General features: G+C 35.7%; 1 protein-coding gene across 5 annotated transcripts in view; it reads right to left on the bottom strand.

The window, feature by feature from the left end:
* The window catches only part of GRM8 (glutamate metabotropic receptor 8), a 310,552-nt gene that overhangs the window by 37,793 nt on the left and 250,715 nt on the right, over window positions 1-22,044 (bottom strand). For 4 of the 5 annotated variants that reach the window (XM_072920891.1, XM_012568966.5, XM_030256506.4 and 1 more), the window contains one exon: window positions 3,529-4,464. The exons of the other annotated variant lie outside the window; for it this stretch is intronic. In XM_072920891.1, the coding sequence (XP_072776992.1) occupies window positions 3,529-4,464 (936 nt within the window). The remainder of the gene's footprint in view (window positions 1-3,528; window positions 4,465-22,044) is intronic. 5 annotated transcript variants of the gene reach the window in all.

The following is a 22,044-nucleotide window of genomic DNA, read 5'->3' as shown; positions in this document are numbered from 1 at the left end:
TTCTCTGCAAGATATCTGTAAGAATCACAACCTCAAAATAGCATGCTTAGTACCATAGCACATTTACATTCTGTTGCTTGAAAATAAGGAGAAATTTGTAAACGGAGATCAGTACAAGCCACCAAGCTTGAATTAGGCCAGGTTATTTTGTATTGGTATTTTGAATTTTTTTCATTATCTCTGTATATATATATTTAATTTCTTCAATAATATACAGTAGTTTTCTCAATTTTATATTCGTTTCAAACTTACATGTAAATTGAGATAATGCAAGTTTAAAAAAAACAGCACTTGTTTTAAAGGATGGTTAAAAATATTACAAATGTCAAGACTAGAAATCAACATATTCCCATGGCATCTTGACAAGTTACTTTAACTTTTACTAGGTATTTTCTTACAGATATGTCACTGCATGCAAATTCAGGTATTTAACTCAGCTGCATTCACCAGGAAAATTCTTCATGAGAAGAGAGCAGTTTCCCATTCTGTGCTTCACAGCAAGAACATATCATCAAGATTCTTAGTCTGTCTGCAGATAAGTACTTATGCTTATTTAAATTACCTTCATCATGCATATTTGAAGTTTGATTTATGCCAACACTAAATTTATGGACTTGTGCTGACTCTACATGTTTGTACTCCTCTAGACTATTTAAATAATCTCTTAGGAAACCTATACTTTTGAACTGATCCCCAAGGCCACTAAATGTAAGGGTAAGTTTTATAGGGTGAAATTTGAGTTTTGGATCTAGACATCTATTTTCAGCATTGATGGTACTTGCTTTTGTTTATCAGTGGTATTGACAATGAAATAAAAGCTTATCAGTAGGTTTGTTATTTAATTAGTGCTAATTGAATACTTAAGTATGTACAACCTCTTTTTCAAAAAATGCTTAGTAACTTCTGCTATTATTGCAAGCACTGCTAATGCCTAGGAAACCTGAAATTCCTCAAAACATTTTGGAAAGGTTTTAAGTACTCATTATTCAAACAGAACTGTATCTAAAGTTAGTAACTGGAAGTACCCCTGGCAAGTAGTAAATGTCATGATAAATTTATTACTGTCAACATTTCATAAAGGAAACATTGCTTTAAAATAGCACCTTTAAATCTCCATTGCTATGTTCTCTGTCAGTAAACTCAAGCCATAAAAAAAGTAATAATTTCACTATTCTAAAATAATAGCAATGTGAGCAAGCACCAAAAAAAAAAAATTCTGTAAGTTTTTCATTTGCTTCATCCTCCTAAAAGATTATAATATCAAATTTCATATAAAATATTCTAGAATACACTAGCCTCTTTTTAAAATGGTTCTTATGGTGTTATGCATCAGCTGAGAAACCATGTTTGTTCAAACCATGCATATGTGTGCAGTTAGATTTACACATTTTTATCTCATTCAGAGAAGTGTTTTAATTGTATGGAATATGTAAACTGTTACAAAATGTCTTAAGATTCTATGTGGAAGCATGTTTTTATTTTCAGCAAAAAGAAGAAGCACTTTGAAAATAATAATTTGAATTACAGAGCTCCTGTATTAGCACTTTTTCCTTCCATAAAGAAGAAGATAGAAAAACAAATAATTTAGAAAGAAAAAATGGCAATTAACAAGTGAAATTTAGTGTTAGAAGCTGTGTGATTTAGCGTCATTTGTGTGTTCAGTCTTGGGTTTCAAAAAAGAAATGAAAAAGAGATGTTCATTAATCTCATCTTTAAAGGCTGAAATCAAATCATCCTTTACTACAAGCCAGAGTGAACTGATGGTGTAAATCAAAGTCACTGCATGATTGCCAGCAGAGAAATATTTCCTATTTCAAGACTCAATTCTTTTGGTTCAAGTACTTGCCATAAACCTGATCAGACCAAGCTGTTAAAAGTACCACACATTTATAAAACAAAGCATTTTTTTGACTTAAGCCTATAAATACAAAAAACAATTTGCCTAAACATGTTTTCCTATGTCAAATGGGATTTTTTAACTTACTCTATCTGTCATAAATCATTGCCTTGGATATACCTTGGGCAGCACAAGAGCCCAGCCAGGGTTTATCACCCAAGATGAACCCAAAATAGTCATAAAATGGACCACTGGTCACAAGGTCTCTTCTTTTATAAGTTCTAGTCCATTAGTATATTGGAGTTAATTGTCCAATTGTAGCTTTAGGTTATGAAGTCCCGTCCTTGTTTTTCTCTCTTCATTCCACCGTTGTTTATGATCTCTGGCCTGAGATTTGGATCAGTTGTCCTTCATCCCCAGCTAGAAAAGGGATTGTTCAGTCTAGCTACTCTGTGAAGAGATTTTACCATCCCTTAAATCACAGAACTACACACTAAAGCAGTACAGAACCTGAAAAATATAAAAGCTAAAGCCTAAGGCATCAGCTTCTTCAACTTAATCCAAAAAAAGCCATGAAAATAAGCCTGATCAAATTCAGTAAGCCTGCTTCAAGTTTTAGGGAGGAAAATATTTTTTTCTGCCACATTCTCTGCCCCATAAAATTATTCTGCTTGAATTAGAAAATGTTTCACCAAGGTATACAGAACTGTTCTTTAATTTCACAGACAAGGGTGTCCTCTAAACTAGAGACATGTCAAACCTTTCCACAATTATAAGTGAACACACCCTTACTTTTCCAATTACATTAAAATTAATATTTGAAAACATTATACAAAACCAGCTATAAGGAAAGACAAGAATTTATGTGAAAGATTATTAACTTTAATTTCTTATTTTTAAGAATTTCCATATATCAAATATTTGCAGTTTTTAAGATTGATGCTAGTATTATGACTTTTCCCTGCCTAACTTGTCATTTTCACCACTGTCATCTCAATAAATATTCACAGTTGACATTTACCTCTGCCTTCCCATTAAAACAGGAGTGTCGCATGTCAGATATGGTTTGCATCTAAGTATCAATTATTTCATTGCTTATTCAATTATCAGGAAAGTGTTTTCTTTTTGCATTGATATAATAATTAGTGAATTATGCCTTATATGAATTTACACACACTTCATTCACCACTCATTTCCTCCTGTTCTATTTTTGGTTCTTTTACATTTTTAAAGTTGTGTGTCAGCCAGAGACAAAAGTAATCCCTTTCATTCTGCCCCAGCATTTTTCTTCATTATTTTTGACAAATGCAAGTTGATCTTAGACTTGTGGAATGCAACCAGTTCTATCAGATCTGTAGATGATAACAAAGATTGATAGTGCTTCAGGTAACAGGCCACAGCATCACGGAAGGGCAATAACAAATGTTAGGAGAAACAGTCATTAAAGGTTATATTGAGAAATTGTCAACATTTTTATGCCAGTCACACAACAATCACAATCAGTTTCTTGTTTTAATATATAGGAAATCTACCTTTTGAAACATATACTTTACTGTCTGTGAATTCTGATGGTTTATTTGCCATTCAGAATTACTCATTTGTAAGAGCGAAAATGTTTTAGTGCTGTAATTATTGAGACATGAAAACAGAAAAAGAGTAGTGTTTTGACAGGTAAATACATCATCACTTACCTTCTCTGCTGATTGGGCTGTACCAAAAAAGATTGGAATAAAAGCTAACCAAATTATGCAGGTTGTGTACATAGTAAATCCAATGGGTTTTGCTTCATTGAAGGTCTCTGGAACCCCTCTTGTTTTAATAGCGTAAACAGTGCATGTGACCATCAAGAGAATACTATATCCAAGGGAACAAATGAGAGAAAGATCTGAAATGTCACATTTGAGAACTCCTCTGGCATTTTCTGGTTCAAGTGTCCTCTGCTCTCCATAGTCTACAATGGTGTGTGGTGGATCAATAGCAAACCAGATGAAGACTCCAATAAGCTGCAAGGATATGAGGCTGAAAGTGATCACCAGCTGAGAAGCTGGACTAATAAATTTGGGAGCTGTGACGGATTTTTTACCTTGTTCAAATATTCTGTGAATCCTGTTTGTTTTGGTAAGCAACGCAGCATAGCTGAAACACATACCAAGTCCTAAAAAGATCCTTCGAAATGAGCAGACCACTGTATCAGGAGCTGCAATCATTAAAAAAGTAATGGAGTAACAGAGAAAAATCCCAGTCAGGAGCACATAACTGAGCTCCCGCCCAGAGGCCCTGACGATCGGCGTGTCATTGTACCGGACAAATGTCACAATCACAAAGGTGGTGGCAATTATCCCGAGAATAGCTATGAAGACAGGCACGATAGCCCAAGGAGAATGCCACTCCAGTTTGATTATAGGGATAAGCTGGCAATCCGTACGGTTGGCATTTGGTCTCTTATTAATGGGACAGAGTTCACAGTTGAATTCATCCACCTGGTAATGGTAGCCCTCACAGCGCTCACAGTGCCAGCAGCAGGGCACTCCCTTCACGGTTTTCTTTCTTTCCCCAGCTTTACAGGGCAGGCTGCAGACAGATGCTGGATGAGTGTGTTCTCTGTTAGCCCACTGCATGTCTTCTACCTGTGGGTATAAAAAATTAATGAGACTTCTATTTTCCTTCATTTATAATATCCTAATCCTGGCCACAGGTTTGTCGTAAATCACTACTTGCTGACAGCACAAATACTGTTTACCATAATAAGAAACCTGTTTCTTTCCCTTGCACTGACTTTAAAAAAGTGTTAAATGATTGTGTCCAATAAATCATTCATGCCACAGGCTTGATGAGTGTCATTAGTTTCTATTTACCTCTTTGCTGCTGACCAAATTGACATCTGTGAAGATATTTATTAACTCCAGGCTAGTTCAAAAGCAAAAAGTCCCATACATAGTGCTGTAAAAAGTTAATCACATGCAAATATAAATATCAGTAGTTCTCAGATATTTAACTACAAAATAAGTCTATTTTCAGAGTGAGCTTCAGAGCAATTTCTGGTACAGTAAAGAAATTGATTAAAATCTCCATGCATCAGCTCTGGCAAAAGAAAGAGTTCCAGAAAAAAAAGGTCTGTGATGCCATCCCTTCCACAAATGTGTATATTTTATACTTTTCTCTCGGGGGGTCAGGTGGTTGAGGTGACCCCAAGATTGTAAAAAGTCTTTTTTCTCCCAGCCCGCACGGCCAAAGAAGAAGTTAGAATGCATAGGGGCGGCTTCTTGAGGTTGTTTATTTTCTCGTATATATAACATGCTTTCTCAAGGAGCTGCGCTCTGTCTAGCAGGTTAGTCTGTGACAGACCCCACCCCCTTGGGATGGTGTTACCATTTTATACTAAAAACTACATGTATTATGTTTACAATAACGTGTCAATATCTATCATTTATGTTGGACACTGTGTCTTTACCTTAAATCAATAGAAAAGTATCACCATCACAGCAAGACAGGGAGGGCAAGAAGAAGGAGAAGAAGGCCAGGGCACGCTCAAATCCCTCCACCTTGTCCCCTTGAACCCCTTATTTTAAAACCCTAAAATTCTAATTTTTCACCCTATGTTAATTCAACTACCATACTACTCAAACCCTTGTGGCTTGTAACTTTTCACACAAAGTTGGCAGTTTTTCCCACAGGCTAAAATCTAAGCCACAGGTGTTTCTGACTTTGTGCCTAGGTCTCCAAGCCCCCTGCCAGGGTATTGAGACAGCCGGAGGGATGTCCTGGGCTCCCACACTTTTCTACCGTTGATGCCTTGAAATGCTCAAAACTATTTTGTTTGCATTTCTAGAAGACTAAAATAAGTATATACTGCTTTCTGAATAACAATGGAAGAAGATGTTATGACTCCTGCCCTAGTTCCCCGATATAATAAGTCTAGGGATCCTTTTGTAGCACAGAACAATGCAATCTTGTTTTAGAAATCCCAGCTTTCTCCACAGCAGCACATTAGCAAAATACACTTTTTTTCATTCATCTATGTATTCTTCCTGCATGACCTGCAAATGAAATCTGAATGGGGAATTCTTGGATTTAAATAATTTCCTACTTAAAATTATCACTCATTTTGGGTGCCACCTGTCCTTAGCCCACCCTGATTAAAGCCCGGTCGTGCAGAGGTCACTGAGAGTGAAGCAGAGCTGTGCTAGAGCAGAGCCCCTGGTGGGCACCAGAACCACTCCCTATTGCTCCAGGCCCCACCTTTCATTCCTTTGTGAGCTGGTGAGCACTCCAAGACAAAGCATTTTCCTTGTTCTTGCCTATTAAGTACTGAGCACTTTTGTTTCATTTGGAGGCTTTATTCATAAGCGAAACAGGAGTAACAAAACTTCAGGCGTCAGGAATATTTTCAGTTCCTTCTGGAGGAGGACAGAATGAGGACAGCGTATAAAAAGGGGTAATTTTGGTCTTTAAAGTTTATTTTTTCAGCAATTTTCAACAGACTTGAGAGGAAATCACAGTGCAGCATTGCTGTCTTTATTTGCCTTCCCCAGAGAGCCAGAGCACCAGTTGCAGTGCTGTGCAAGGTGAATAAAGCAGCAACAAGCAGCCAGACTCCTGCTCTCCTCTGTGCCCCTTCGGTGCAGGACTTTGATGCTGTACTCCACTCCAAGGGAGCACAGAGTAACAAGGACATAAGAATCACTTATAAAACCTGATCAGTGAACCCTCAGAGTCACTCGAGGATTTCAGTGGGAGGGGATCTGAATCTCTAGAAGTCAGCCAGATTTTATATCAAGGATTGTGATGACTATGCAAAATACATCATCTACTGACTATGGAAAAGAAAATCATTTAAGCAATTAGCTTCCTAAAAAGACCAAGAATATCCCAGTTTTGTATGAAACAACTTTGATAGCACTCCAGCAGAGCACTTGATACACTAAGAAAAGATTCACCTCTATTACAATCTCCTGGTTTTAATCAATGAAATCCTAAAAGCCCACATAACCCCTTATTGTTTCATCTACTAGACACGAGAAAAAACATGCTATGATGAAATCAGCATGATAGTAAAGGCAATTTGCCTTCACATTGTTGCTAGGAGAATAAATACAAATCTTGTGATCTAGTCACATACTACAATAATGGGGGGCAAAAATAACCCATGGTCATACTAATCCAGATCTGTGGATAAGTTTGGAATGACTCAGAAAATGACAGTAGTACATATTGGCTAGATTATAGCACACAATACAGAATCACCAGGAGAGCAGACACCACCTTATCCAGCATAAATTTAGAATGGCATGGAAAGGCAATATCTCATTCAGCAGAAAGCCTTACAGGATAAAGCTTAGCTGTCTAATTTTTAAACATATTTGAATTAGCAAGGTGAGTTTATACCAGGTCAGTATTTAATACCATGAGGATGCAGTGGTTCTTTTCTGCCATTAAGCATCCTAAGGTCATATTTATTGAATTGTGAATACAGTAGTGGCTTAGATAAGTACAGAGAATTCAATTTGTCTTTTAAAGCTTCTACCTTACTAAAAAGAAAGTTTGAAAATTTAAAAAAAAAAAAAATCCTTTAATTTTACAGCTATTTACAATTTCACGTATTTTTGTCCTGACAGTATTTTAATTGACTAAAAACATGCCTAAAATCTCTTCATGGTTTGCAAAACATTAAAGTGCCTCAGATTACACCTAACTTTGGCAACAACTGATAATAAATTCCTACTTCTGAAGCTAGCCATCAAAGATTCAGACATGTTTTTCACTCTGATACCTCTGATAGAAACTAAAAAAATATATAATTTCCAGCATATAGAGTCATATAAATTTATGAATGCTAAAAAACTCACTGGATAAATAATTGCTTTTCCTAATAAATTAATTATTAATATAAACCCTATTGACTGATTAGCCATAGGAAAAGTCAAACACAAATGAATCTTAAAGCATAAAGAGTTCTAAATCAATGTAGAAAGTAACCAGAATGAATGGCTGGGGCAGGTGGATTTTACAAGGTATAAATCCTATGTTTTAAAATTTTGATTGTCTGGATTAATTTTCTAGGCAAAAACCCCACATGTAGAGTGACCTAGATTTATCAAAAAGCTTTAAAAAAAATTATGAGTTTTATACTAGTAAAAATAGTAGTACTTTTGTATTAGTATTTAAGAAGAAAGAGGAGATATAGTCCCAAGGAACATTGGCCAGTGTTTGAAATTTAAAATTGTTTCAAAATGCTTGTATATCTGAGAAAATTCTGGCATTGTAAGATGATAACTCTAGAAATTTGTGGAAAGATGGGATTCTCCCATAAACACAACCATCTGACAACTCAGTTTATAGCTCTATTAACAAGCAATGTGCCACAGTAAGAACCAATCAGCAGAGCAAAGCTGTTAATTCTGAGGAAGTGATGATAACATTGCTCTGTATTTGAAATTAGAGTCTGCAGAAGAAGGTTGTATTGACCTAATTTTGACATAGTTCAGTGGGCTTCATTAATGAAGATTAACTGTCCTTCTAGAAAGCATATTCTGCTTTCATTTCAGCCAAAAGCAACCAGTTCACCTAGCCCAAGACCCACTCCACAATGAGTAATTGTGCTAAGTGGGAATAATTAGTAGATTCCTTTCACAAGCCAGCTCTTGGTTGAAACCAAGATGCTGATGTGTTTATATCCTCAGACTGCTACTTGGACAATACTGTAGTAGGAGCAGAAGATAGAGCAGGGGAAACTGTACCTCAGAGTGAGCACTGTGGTTTATTACACTTGAACAGGTCTGTTAAGGGTTTCTGTATATGTAGACTTTAATAACTGAAAAGCCATGCTAATTCATGTCCTCTGGTTCACTCCCAGCTATCCACAACCTGCAGCAGTCTTTGCTAGTAATGTATTTTTGAGCTATTACTTTGCATAATATAAAAGTAATAAGTAAATGCAGTACAAAACATAATTACAATAGTGTTAAATATCTATCAGTTTTTTTCACTGATTGTATGCATCAGATTCCAGTTTCTTGAACTTGTGCAGAAGATTCACCCATGTCATTACTTTTCTCTCTTTATGAGCTAGTATTGTTGATCCCACTTCTTCTCTGAGATTAACTTTATACAATAAATGACAGCAGGAAGTGTTAAAAAACTACAAAACAAGGGAGGATCATTTGGGAACACAGAACAAGGGACAATTATAATTTCCAGAACTACTTAAAACCTGTAATAGTCAAGCTTTAAAGGGAGTTACTGGATGCTCATCCTCTTCTGAAAACCATATTGTTTTATGTAGACATAAACACTTAGCAGTGGAACTTTCAAAAGTGCCAAGGGGAACTTGCTCAATATAACTAATTAATTTAAATGAGAGTTAAGTGCCTTGTCTGTTCAACTGCTTTTGAAAATCCCTCTATGCTTCCATCTGCAGTTTTCATGACATAAATACTTTGGAAAACTTGCCCTAAAATGATCCAGAAGTTCAAATGTTACAAAACTAACTTCAGGGGATCTTAACTTTAGGCACACATTTCTAAAGATTCTCTTGGGGGAAAGAAATTGTCAAAGACACCAAAGTCAGACAAAAGAAACACAGAAAAGAAAGTGCTTTTAACATTGAAAAAGGATTAAGTTCTGAAACTCTTCAGGTCTTATTGATTAAAATGTCTGGGTCTGCAGGATTCTTTATACTGCTCAGACCCTACCAAGGCTGAGCAGGTCTCAAATTGTTAAGTAGCCTTGGGTAAACATGGTTTCTGGAAGACTTATTTTGTCACCTCATTTTCATGTGACATCTTCTAGATCCAGTTCACTACAGGGTATTACAAGGCAAATTCATTGCTAAATGTATCTGACATCATCTAGCTCAGCTGGACAGGGATAGCTTAACTCTGTACCTATTATTAGTAATGGTTTAAACATTATCTCAATTTTATTTGAGTAGCTTCTCCAAATTTGGAAAATGCCTGATAGGTTGATGTGCTATCATGAAATACCTTACATTTCCCCAAGATGTGGTTCCATTTCCTACTATTCCAATACGTACCAGAGTGAAAACATCAGAGATACTTTGACAGCATGTCTGCAAGATGTGCATTCATTTACTATGAAATGCATCATGAGACAAAAAGAGAATGGCTTCATTGCTATTTCAATGGACATAAAAATCATCTCTACATGAGATATCTGCCTGATGGGGCTGCAATTTGCTTTAATGTGCAGCATTAAGATTCACAGTTCACTAAACCATTAAAATACAGACAAAATGCCATTTCATATCAAAACCAAATAAACACTTCTGTCCTTCATGAACATTGCAAATACAATTCCCTCTAATATATAATAATAGAGCTACAAAATTAATGATGTGAGAACTTGGCTAAAAGAATACAAGATTGACATGACACAGTACAAATAGCACATTCCCATTCCTGGAACCCACATTCTTCCAATAATCAGGCAAGTCATTCATTTAGCAATGCCCTCAGTAACTGGAGGAGACCGATCAAAAATGCTACTACTAGGTCAAATATAATTTGTGATTTATGTGTCCAATATATATGCACAAAAAAACCCCTCTGTTTCCTGTCCTTTATTATCATGGAGAAACTTATCAGTTACTTAATTCAGCAACCGATGTACAATATAAAGACACCTGGACAACCTTCAATGGGTTTTTCAGAGTACATCACTTGGGTAATATTTAAATGTTTTTGATTATGCTATATTATCACTTGCAAGAATTTTCATTTTTCTTCTAAATTTTAGAGCCAGATATTCATTTAAAAATGAAAATGAATGTTTAATTGTCTTATTGTAACAAATGGAATTATGTGAGTTATGGATAGAGTAATGCAAATGGCAATTATAAGAGCTGTGGGAGCAGATAGACATCTTGTTTTACAGTCAGTTAGCCAAGACTTTCAAAAGGATCTGAAGTTTTACATATAAAATCATAGGACTTCTAATAGATATTGAGATTCTTAGCTATAATAATGACAAAGAACTGAAATATCACCTCCAACTATCACTAGGAATTTTTCTTATTTTTATCTCAAGTTCCTGGAAGTATTTACCTTCTGACAAAAAAGGTCCATCCTAGAAGCATAGCAAGTGAGTGAACTAAGGGAATTTCATCTAGTATTTAGATTTTAAAATTGTCTTATATATCTGTTCTCACAATAAAAGTTAAAGTCTCTTAATGTACCTTGTCCAATCAAGTCATCTGAACCATTAAAACTCAAAAGTAAACTGAAACTGGTTCAACTAAACTAATTCATTATGAGTCTAAATATAATGACCATTGCATTTTGTCTTCCAGATAGACTTATCCCATTAGAGAAAGCAGGGTATACCTGCAACTATTTAAGCAGGCATGTACATAAGGGAAATAAGACAATGTCAAAAAAATACAATTTATATTAAAATAAAACAAAATAAAATAAAATAAAACAAAACTGAGAATTATCCCAGATTGACATGCCAGTAGAAGATCACTATCGTTACCAAGTGTGCCATAATTGCTGTACATTATTTATATAATTCGTCCTATATGTGGTAGTCTGTAGTTTTACAGTTTGTTCTTCTGTAGTATGTTTTAATATTCCTTGTTATAAGTTTGTAATGGTTCAGTCTATGTACTCCATTTGGCTTCCCTAATGGTTCGGTCCTGAGTGGTTTACCACAGTTTTCCCTGCCAAAATGTATGTCAATCCACATGTCAATCCACCTGTATACCTCCCTTGTTCCTTGTCTCACCCCTGTCTGTCAAAGGTAGCACACTCCTTTGGTTCTGGAGTGTTCCCTGTCTCTCATCCCTTCCTCGAAGCAGAACTGGATTGTGGGGTTTGCTCCCTCCCCGTGTTGGCTTCTACTGGGGAGCCCTTACCCTGCACCCCTCCCCTAATGCCCCCCTATTGGTCACAGGTTGTGCCCTCCCCGTGTTCCCCCATCCCTTAAAAGTAGCCCCTTCAGGTTCAGATTTGTCTCTTGCTCTGCCCCAGCTTTGACATGAAAGATTTGGCGATTCAGATAAGTGTCCTTCCCTCATTCCTGTGCCTCAGTTTCCCCGTGCTCTGTGCCCTGCTGCGCTCCCCACCCGCAGCGATCACCGCCCCCCGCACCAGGCTGGGCACAGACTCGGGGCGGCAGCTCCGTGTCTGCCCTGCGGCCTCCACGGGACAGCTGCTGGCCAACCTCCATCCTGTGGCTGCTGAGAGCCAGACACACCTATACAGATGTTTTTCCTAACAACAGAGATGTCATTTTCTGTAATTTTAGGCATAGATATTCCAAGAGTTCTGCAAAGAGCACGGAATTAGATATTTGATTTTACCATGTGTGGTTGAAAACTAATGCAGTCTAATATCAGTTTGAGGAGTCTGAGAAGCTTGATGAATATTAAAGGATCAGGCTGAAATACTACAAGAAAAATCATTTTTTCTCTTTTTCTTTATGATCAGAAGTACAGGTTGTTGAAAGAATTGAGATAGAAGCTGATTTCTCCTATCTGTTAATTCACCTGCCCAAATTTCCTTTTAGGCAAACCACTTACCTCTCACAGCTTTTTTAAAGGAAAAACAGTTAAATTTAACATCATTTTTTGAATGTTTGCATTTAATATTTACATAGTGTTTACATGTATGTACGTATGTATTATTATTTTTATGCAAGTATGATATAAAATGTTCAGGAAGGAAGGAAGGAGATACTATTGTGGTGCAGCTTTGGTCTCTAAGCCAAGATACAGCCCAAATTTCAAGTGGGGCTATAAGTGATGTCCATCTCTCAGGTTTAGAAGGCTTTTTGCCCAACAGTTACTTATAGTTTAAAAAATTTGACTAAAACAACTTTTACTTTTAAAACTGAGCAGTATACTTTCAAAGAATCAATACCAAAACATGGTCATAGTTCTGTGCTTTCTCAGCATGTCATAATCTTTCTTGTCATCTCCAGTTTTCAGAACTGCAAGATCACCAATCTCTGGAATTATTAAAATAAAGAAAATGCATTTTTATTGTTCTGAACATATTAACAAGTCATTCTCAGACAGCGAAAAATACTTAGGGACAAATGCTCTAAGGCAATACATAAAAATTGAAAAGGATGCCATAAAAATATAAAGATTCTAATGTTCATAAATAGAAAAGTTGAAATACTTGCCTTGCTTTAATAATGCAAATATGTTATTTAGTGGGCTGATACTGTAATTTTACCTCAAAGAAACCAACCCTACTAATTAAGTCATGTAATTCATGACTGCTGAATACTTGCATAGAGGAACACACTGTGTTAACATAAAACAGGTAATAGTCATGCCACAGTATCACAATATATAGAGAGAATTTATTATTACTATTTTTTTTTATAGTCTTAAACTGCTAGCCTTTTTTATGGCTTGGGATCTAGCTTACTTTTTTGTTTTTAGTTGGTCTTGGCTTGTTTTGGTTTGGGGGTTTTTTTTGGGTTTCTTTTGTTTTTTACTTTTAATTTTCTCGTCCCATGATTTGGTTTCTTCCTATTCTTTCAGAATTGCTGGCCCTAGTAGATACAAACGTAGAAGGAGCTGCAGTGTAATACCTTCTTCAATTTGCCAAACAAGAAACATTATTGTGGATGGAATACTTGGGAAACATAATTTTATTCTCAAATGCCTTGGGGAGGAGGTAACACAAAGTGCAATGATTAGCACGCCTTCAAATAAACAGTTACTGCACTGTGTAACCACCAAATGGAATTTTACAGAAATCTAGTAGGCACTTCAATATACGCAATTTATTTTTTTTCTTTACTGAAAGCATGAAGCACAATTAGTTTTCAAGCACTTGTTTCTGAAGATAGCGTCTTTCTTTACAAAGGAGACAAAAAATTACCCTGAACAAAATCAACAAATCCAAACAAACCAAAACACACCACCACAGAAACATCCCCTTCTAGATGACATTGGCAGACTTCAGATTTTTTGAAAGCTCTTTCAGTTTTTATATTTTAAAAATATATAATTAGTACCAATGTATCAGACTGAAAATCAGGTTTCCAAAGTTATTCTTTATGCAGACCACTTTCACATAGACAATCTCTCTCACATATCCTTACCTAGAGGTCTTTGCTGCCCTTATATGTCCCTGACATGCATTGAAGAGAATTTTATGAGAATTTATAAATTAAACTCATGCTCTACACACAAAGATTGAAGTCATTATATGCTACCGAAAGCAGACTGTGCCATAATTTTGTATATGTAATTAAACGGGTGTTTAAGAAAAGACCAAATGTGGCACTAAGTGCCATGGTCTAATTGACAAGATGATGTTATGTCATAGGTTGCACTTCATGATCTCAAAGGTATTTTCCAACTTACATGATTCTGTGATTCTATGTTCACAAACACTCAAATTAAAAACAAACTAACTAAATTCCCCAAAAACTTGTCAGATTTAAATTTTGAAATAAATGGGCTTTTGAGAGGAAATCTTCCACTATCACATTTTTGTTAATTGATTGATTTTGATCAGCTCTAGTACTAAGGCTATGTGAACCATAGTGCTAGAAGTACTTTTTTACTTGCTGCAATTGATCATGCAGAAATAGCCTGCAAGCATACCTTAAAAAATTTAGTGCTTTGGGAAAAAAAAAGGAGCACAACTCTGGCAAAGTGTTTCTTAACATCACTTTCTTTGCGCTTGGAGAATCTCCTCCATTATTCCCAAGGCCCATCACTAGTTTAATAGCTTAGCTGCATTTCTTTATGAAAGTTTTAATATCCATAACAAACATGCTCCTTCCCAAATCCAGTTTTTTTAGCTACAGTTACCTAAGTTGGAGCTGGCTTGTCCCAAGCCCAGTGCTCCATAGCTACTGTATTCCAATCTGTGTCAGGCGCCTTTCAAACCCAATGGCCCCCAGATTCTTCCTCACTTCACAGCTCAGCATAGACAAAAGGAACACAAGGGGTTCAGCACAGTTAGTTGCCATTTCAATTTAATATAGATTCTTTTTTTTTAATTTTATGACTATATCATTTCATAAATCCCATTTGTTTAATGAAAAATATTTACCATGGCATGCTTTTAATTATTGTATTGGTTAAAGATGAGTTTATCAAAACGAGAGCTGCTGTCCTCAAACTCCTTCATGATGGGCTGTGAAACAAAAGTACTGGGCTAAACCTTCAGCTGATTTAGTTCAGCCCAGTAAGTTTAGTACTGTTATGCTAACAAGTTATTATTTCTTACCCTGTCACAGTTTTTGTTATCTTTAATATTTAATTATTTTAAAAATAGGAATTAGCCAATCACAAAAAGTTCAATATGAAGAAAAAATCCTCCCCCCTATTTTTAAACGGTTTAATCTACCTCGTATTCTTGATCAGAGCAAAAGGCGCTATGTGCATGAAACTGAAAAATGAATTGTCCTAAATTCCGTCCCGCACAATTCTTCCTACAAATTAATACCAACACAGATAATATATTCTTTTTATTCCCATTCTGCTCACAGACCAAGATGTCAATTGCACAAATGTACAACAAAACATTATGATCTCATCCTAAAGAATTCACCGTCAAACTATAAGATAAAGGAGAGCAGAGTATTGACAGAATACAGAACAGACCATCCTAAAACCATTAAGGCAACATAGATCATCATGATAGTCAGCAGCCATCTCAAAACAAGGGTTTTTTGAGGAAATTTTGCCAAAAAAAGATTTTTAACAAGGTAACAGAAAGAGGAAACCAGGGCAGTTTTGTATCTATTTACTGAGCTTTCCATCCAAGCCGAAGACAGACAGCATGAAGGCATTGCCTTCATCAGTGACCTCTCAAAGAGTAACATAAAACAGAGCTGAAATATCCTGTGCATCCTAGCTTCTAAAAATGTTTTAGCAAAGTGAAACACTTGAAATTTTGGGAAAAGTTGCCCTCACTTCAGCAAACTTCATTGACTCTGACAGAGGAACAGACAAACTCAGCTGAAATACAGGGATCAGATTTATTTACTTCTCTGGAAAAAAAGAGGCATTATATCTAAACTGTTCCTGACATATTTGTCCAACCTGGCTTTAGAAAAGAAAAGCTGTAGTGCATTATACCCTGAAACATATCAAAATCTAAATCCCAGAACACTACTGTAAGATGGTTTCCTACTTCAATGGTACATATCTTATTTTCCAACTCTTCCAGATCTTCCAGATCTTTTCATGCTAATGACCTTGAATTTTCAGCACTACATAAACAAAAGAAATCACACTAGCCCTTTAAACAGAGAGGAAGCAAGACCACAAACACAAAATGTGTGAAAGTCTGAACTAACTCAGAACAGGCAGAAAATAGATTGTATTTTATACTGAGATTTCCAGCAGCAGGAGAAGAACTTTCACTGCCAAGATTGTGCTGTTGCTTAGAATGAAGAGTCAATAATGAAATTGAAAATTCTGCAGAGAGACCTAGTGATCTGTCAGGAACACAAACAATCACGAGGAAGTTAAAACTAGAGAAAGTGCCACACAACATGTTAAGTCAGAAGTGAGGGGCGGGGGGGGGGGGGGGAGGGGAAAGAACAAACCAAAACCAAAAATACCTCTTACTAAAGAAATAAAGGTGAAGATTTTCAAAATGAGAGAAAGTGAGAGGGTTCCATATGGACTGAAAAAAATGAGGTTTATTTTATAATATTTACAGAACTGAGTAGATAGCAAGCTCTTGAGACTTTATGGGGGAGTATGGAGAATTTGAAAATGGGAAACCTAGTGCTTACATGCTTAAAAGGGAGGGAATGAAGAAGCCAGGGAATTATCAATCATTCATTTTGACTTGGATTAAAAAAAAAATCCTGAAATAAATAAACAAACACATTTCAAAAACACAGAAAAAACAAACAAGACAAGTAGCAGCCAAAAGGGATCTGTCATCAATGGGCTGTCACATTTCCTTCAGTGAGAGGGTAACAGGCAATATGAATGAGAGACAAGCAGCCAGGTGTCATTTATCTTAACATTAGAAAGGTTTTTGACAACATCTCAAATTACACTCTCAGTCACAAGCAACCTAGTGAAACAGATTTAGCCCCTAAGGGCTAGGTGCAAATTATATCAGAAAGCTGAGGAAAGATAAAATTTGTAGTTGATTTACTGTCAGAAGGGAAGGGATGGCACTGGGTGTGGTCTAAAAAGGTCTATTGTTAGTCTGCTATTACTCAATATTTGTTATAACCACTCATTTTGTCTGGATCATAAAATAGAGTATAGGGTGATCAGATTTGGGCAGTAACACTGGGAAAGGCTGAAGCCATGCTGAAGGTCAGAATACTTATTTCAAATGATACTGCAGAGTCTGAAAAAATGAAGCATACAGTTTAAGAGAGACAACCAGCAGTACATTATGGGTCAGGAAGGACAGAGGTGGCAGCTTTTCAGAAGAAAAGGAGATCTCAGGGCTCTAGTAGATTGTGATATATTGAACCAATGTCATACTCTTGCAAAAGGGGAAAATGCCAGATAAATAAAGATATATACAACAGTCTTCCCCCTCTACTCTCCATCATGACTATATGAAATTATGTTTCTCCTGTACTCTGCACTAGTAAGATTGCAGAACACTTTCTGAAGGTTAGGTCATTCTATTTCCTTTTGAAGGAGAAACAAATGGGGAGTCCAGAGGAAATCTGCAAAGATTAGAGGAATGTCTAGAAAACACAATCTGTGTGACTAAATTGAACAAATTCTTCTTGTATAGCCTGAAGAAAAAACATAGCCTAGGAGGTAAAACAACAGTCTTCAAATACATGAAAATGGTGAGGACGTGCACGATGTACACTGAATAAAATAAGCTACAGGTTTAAATTATAGCAATAAGGAGTAAAGTTAGGTATTTTTAAGACACTTTGGAGAGATAAGAGTAGCTAAAAAATGAAAGACAATGCCTTCAGAAGCTACGAAGTCCTCCCCTTAAAACAACATAAGTGTAGAAGATTAACTTTATCCAAGGGCTAGAGAGTCTCTTGAGATCCCTTTTGCTGTCTTCTGTTACACAAAGGCAGATTTCAGGTACTAAATGTTTTGCGAACAAATAAAAATATCATAACTAGGCTAAATAAATAGGAAAATAGAAAAATGTCAATGTACTCTCTTGCCAGCTAAATTCTTTAGGCTGTCTTTTGTGTTTTTACAGAATACCTATTTAGGAAAAAATATTTACATGAAAAAAAGTAAACAAGAAATGGTAATGATCCTATTTTTCTATGCCTTGCATAATTAATGATGCATTTTAAATATTGTATGGTAAATTGCTTTTGTTTACAGGGAAAATGCTTCTCTAAGTGTTAGGGAAAAATGGTCTAAGTAAAAGAAATCACCACTGCTGCAATAATAAACTGTTTCCCACATAAGGGAACTTAAATCAGTTTGGGATATATTAAGCATCTAGCATGTAAAAAAGAAGTCCAAATTGGAATCCTATATATGAATGGAAAAAAGGTAAAGAAGTTGTCCTTCACCAGTAAAGTGATGCACAACCTGAAGCAAAAGACAATCCTAAATAAATAACTAGGTTTATGACTCCATAAATCTTTCATGACATTCTTCTAGAGCTCTTGATAAAGATTGCTAAAGACAGCCTTGTATTCAGCACAAAACCAAGTACAGTAGTCCACTTGCTTCTATGCCTCCCAGCATGTCCTCAAGGGATACAGGACATTGCTTCTGAGGGGATTATTAGAAGATCAAACCCTCCAAACAAATGAAAGCCAGAAAACTTTAGAAGTGATGACCCCATCTCTGAATCACTATGCAAAATCAATATTTACAGCTCACCTGCTCCAACCAGCCCACAGTACTGGAGATTGTCCAGCCTCCCAGGGCAGTCTAGTACCTAATTATCCTCATCCTTAGAATCTTCCAGCGTGTCTGCATTAGACATCTCTCACCATAATTCAAATCCACTTCTTCTCCTAATAGCCAAATTAACTATGCCTAACATAGTTATTTTCCTGAATAATCCTTTCTGTATTGGAAGAGATTAACACAACCCCCCTCAGTGCAGTTTTCTTCAGACTAAACAACCCTAGTTTGCTCAATCTTTCCCTAAAGGCATACTTTTAGATGGCTGATCATTATAATTGCTTGCAGCTGGACTCTCTCCAGCTACTTTCCCAACTGAAGTCACAGTTCTGCTAAGGAGCTCACAGCACTGAAGAAGAGAACAGATAAATTACATCACAAGTCGAGTTCCTTGCTGTAGTGGCCTCTGGTGATACAAATCAGTTAACCATTCCAAAGCTATGGCTTAGCTTTATGCCCAAGTTTTCCATAAAAGGGCAGTTCACTTCAATTCCTGCAGTGACCAGAAAGAGCACTGCAATCCTCCTTTGACCCAGTAATTTCAAGCATATTTTATTGACATAATCAACACTAAATCTGTTTACTGCAAGTTGAAGTTAGAATTAAATTACCTATGCATTCTTCATTCCCTGCTTTAAGATGTATTAATATCACCATTAAATCTAGTGATATCATTGTGGATATTCAGAAAATAGTTCTCTATCTTTAATTTTTTTTTAAATAGTGTTTTGGGGTTTATCAGGATGAAAAGTCCTGGATAAATATTAGACGACTATCCTAAAGTAATTAAAATAAGTGCAAAATGAAGAGAATTGCAGCAAAGCAAACAGAAAAAAAAATAACCATAGAGTAATGTTCTGCTAACTGCTGGTTATTCTCTTTCATCATATAATAACCATTGAAGGCCTTTTTCATTTTCCATTTAGTGATTTTTAATTTAGTGGTAGACTTCAATTATGTAACACAAATGAACAATAATTAATTTAATTATTTAATCTGCAATTTTTTTTAAGGACTTTCAAACAATTTACTTCAAGCTTTAATGGGCAGCTCAATTTTCAAATTAGAAGACATGTATAAATTTCAGGGTGGTGCCAATGCTAAAATTCACATTAGCTTGTACCAGGGGAATAGTTAACCCTGCTCTGAAGTCCTATATATGAATGTAAAACTCTCCAGGAATTCATTTAAAAGCTCCTGAATTTTTATTGTTCTATTATTGCTCACATTTTTTCACTGTGAAAGAGAAAAGAATACTTTAAAACATAAGTGCTATGCTTTTCATTCCTTTCCAGTTTGTTGAAAAAACAGGAATACTCTTGGTCCTGTTGGTTATGGCTATTCAAAGAACAATTCATTCTAATCATACCACTTTTAAAAAGGATGAACACAAAAAGCTATAAAATATCTACCACCCACTCAAGAATCCTGTGACAAATTCACAGCCAAACATACAACTGCAACTTCATGCTTCATTTGAGAAACCTGACTTTCACTCACCCTGACAAGGTGAGAAAAAAGTCACTATTCATCCTAACTCTCAAGCAGAGGCTGTTTCACTGGCAATTTACTATCATTCTAATGAAGAAAAAATGGTTATCAAATTTCACGATATTTTCCCAGCAGCTATCTTTTATCCATTTTCTTTTTTGTTTTTTTTTTTTTTTCGTTGTTTTTCTCTAGAGAATCAGTCAAGTAATCTATTTCATTGAGATGGAAAAATTACTGTTAGGACCAAAGTGAAAAAACTTCAGAAGAAAGACAAGTTGTCATTATTCTTCGGTTCTTCTAATGTCATTGGTTCCTGAATCTAGGTTCTGTTTTGGTTTTCAGTCTTGCCTGAAATAGTTTCTGTCTAATATGTGCAGTTCTTAAAATAATTTAATGCTCTTTTAACATCTGTATTCAGCCTATTTCCTTTCCACCACAAAGCATTTTATATCAATACAACCCACAACTTTTCAATATCACAAAATCTCAATTTTATTCCATGTTTCTTGTATTTTTTGTCTTGTATTCACTGCTCATTTACTGTAGGCCACTGTTGACTTATCTTTTTAATCTAGAATTGGTCCTTAGCAGATACAATTTTCATATTGACCTAAGACACTAACAGTAGGGAAGAACTAATCCTGAGTCATACTACTTGACCAGTGCTAAGATCAGGGCTAGTTTTGTGAAACCTAACTAGCCTAAAAACCATAACAGTCTCTTCTATTTTCAGCCTTATGTAGAATAAAGAAAGATAGCAGTACAATTTTGAGAAGACTAGAAGAACCTGAAACATTGTTGCTTGTCTCATTGAGTTTTATTTTTAATCCAGCATCAACAATTTTCAATCAGATAACATGGGTCTGTTAGAGTGAAAGTTTGAACTCTACTGCCTTATTACATGTAGGCAGAAGAACACCCTGCAGGCCATATGATTGTCATATTTTGTTTATAGATATAATCATATACAGCACTAAGTGCTTTTGTTGCGTATTTCACTGTACTATGTTCTTTTGTTAACTCAGGGCTTAGGTTCAGCATTTTAAAAACGTCTATCAATTATATAATAGCTACCACAGGAAAAGAAGAGGTTTTCTGACTTCTTTAATGAAATACAATGGCCTACAGCAAAGCTTGAAACTTATTTAATGCAGTTATGGAAAGCATCAGAAGTTTTTTGAGTTATTTTCTTTTACCATGTCGCAAGAAAGGGAACTAATGGATTTTGAATCTGCAACCTCCAAAAATAATTGACTAATTTCAGTGTTGATGGATTCCTTCAGTATTAGATGCAAGACATGAGGCCTAGAAAAAAGGGAAATCAAATACTGATTCAAATCTCTTTATGATCTCTTTATGCCTGAAGGGAAGCTCACTGTCAGTGTGAGGTTCCCAATTTTTACTAGTTCACCAATCACTATGCTTAAGGCTGATGGTGGTTATTGCTGTCTCTCTGATAGTTCATCACATCAGTGTAATTTTAATTTTAGTTTTAGTCATAAATCAAGATCTTTATGGAAAAATGGATGCCCCTGAGTCATTTATATCCTCAATGCATGCACTCCATAAATGTGAAAGCTTATGTATCTTATTATTTCTAAGAGAATGTTAGAAATCTGTTATTGTAAAACCTCCTTTTTATTTTAACAGAACTCCTGTGCTCTGGTGAAAAACAAAACAAAACAAAACGAAACAAAACAAAAAAAAATCCAAAAAACAAAACACACAGAAATCCCAAACTAAACAATAAAACAAATACAATTGAACTGTGTCTTTAAAATTCAGTGTTTTCACTTGAAACACAGGCTCACAGGAAGGCCTGGGTTCAAAGCAACCTGAAAGATCATCCATTTCCAACCCCTCTGCTGTGAGCAGGGTCACCTTTCACTAGACCAGG

This window comes from Taeniopygia guttata, chromosome 1A (assembly GCF_048771995.1).
Source record: "Taeniopygia guttata chromosome 1A, bTaeGut7.mat, whole genome shotgun sequence".
Classification (NCBI taxonomy): domain Eukaryota; kingdom Metazoa; phylum Chordata; class Aves; order Passeriformes; family Estrildidae; genus Taeniopygia; species Taeniopygia guttata.
The sequence above is the reverse complement of the archived record's forward strand: the minus strand, read 5'-3'. Positions and strand labels throughout refer to the sequence as shown.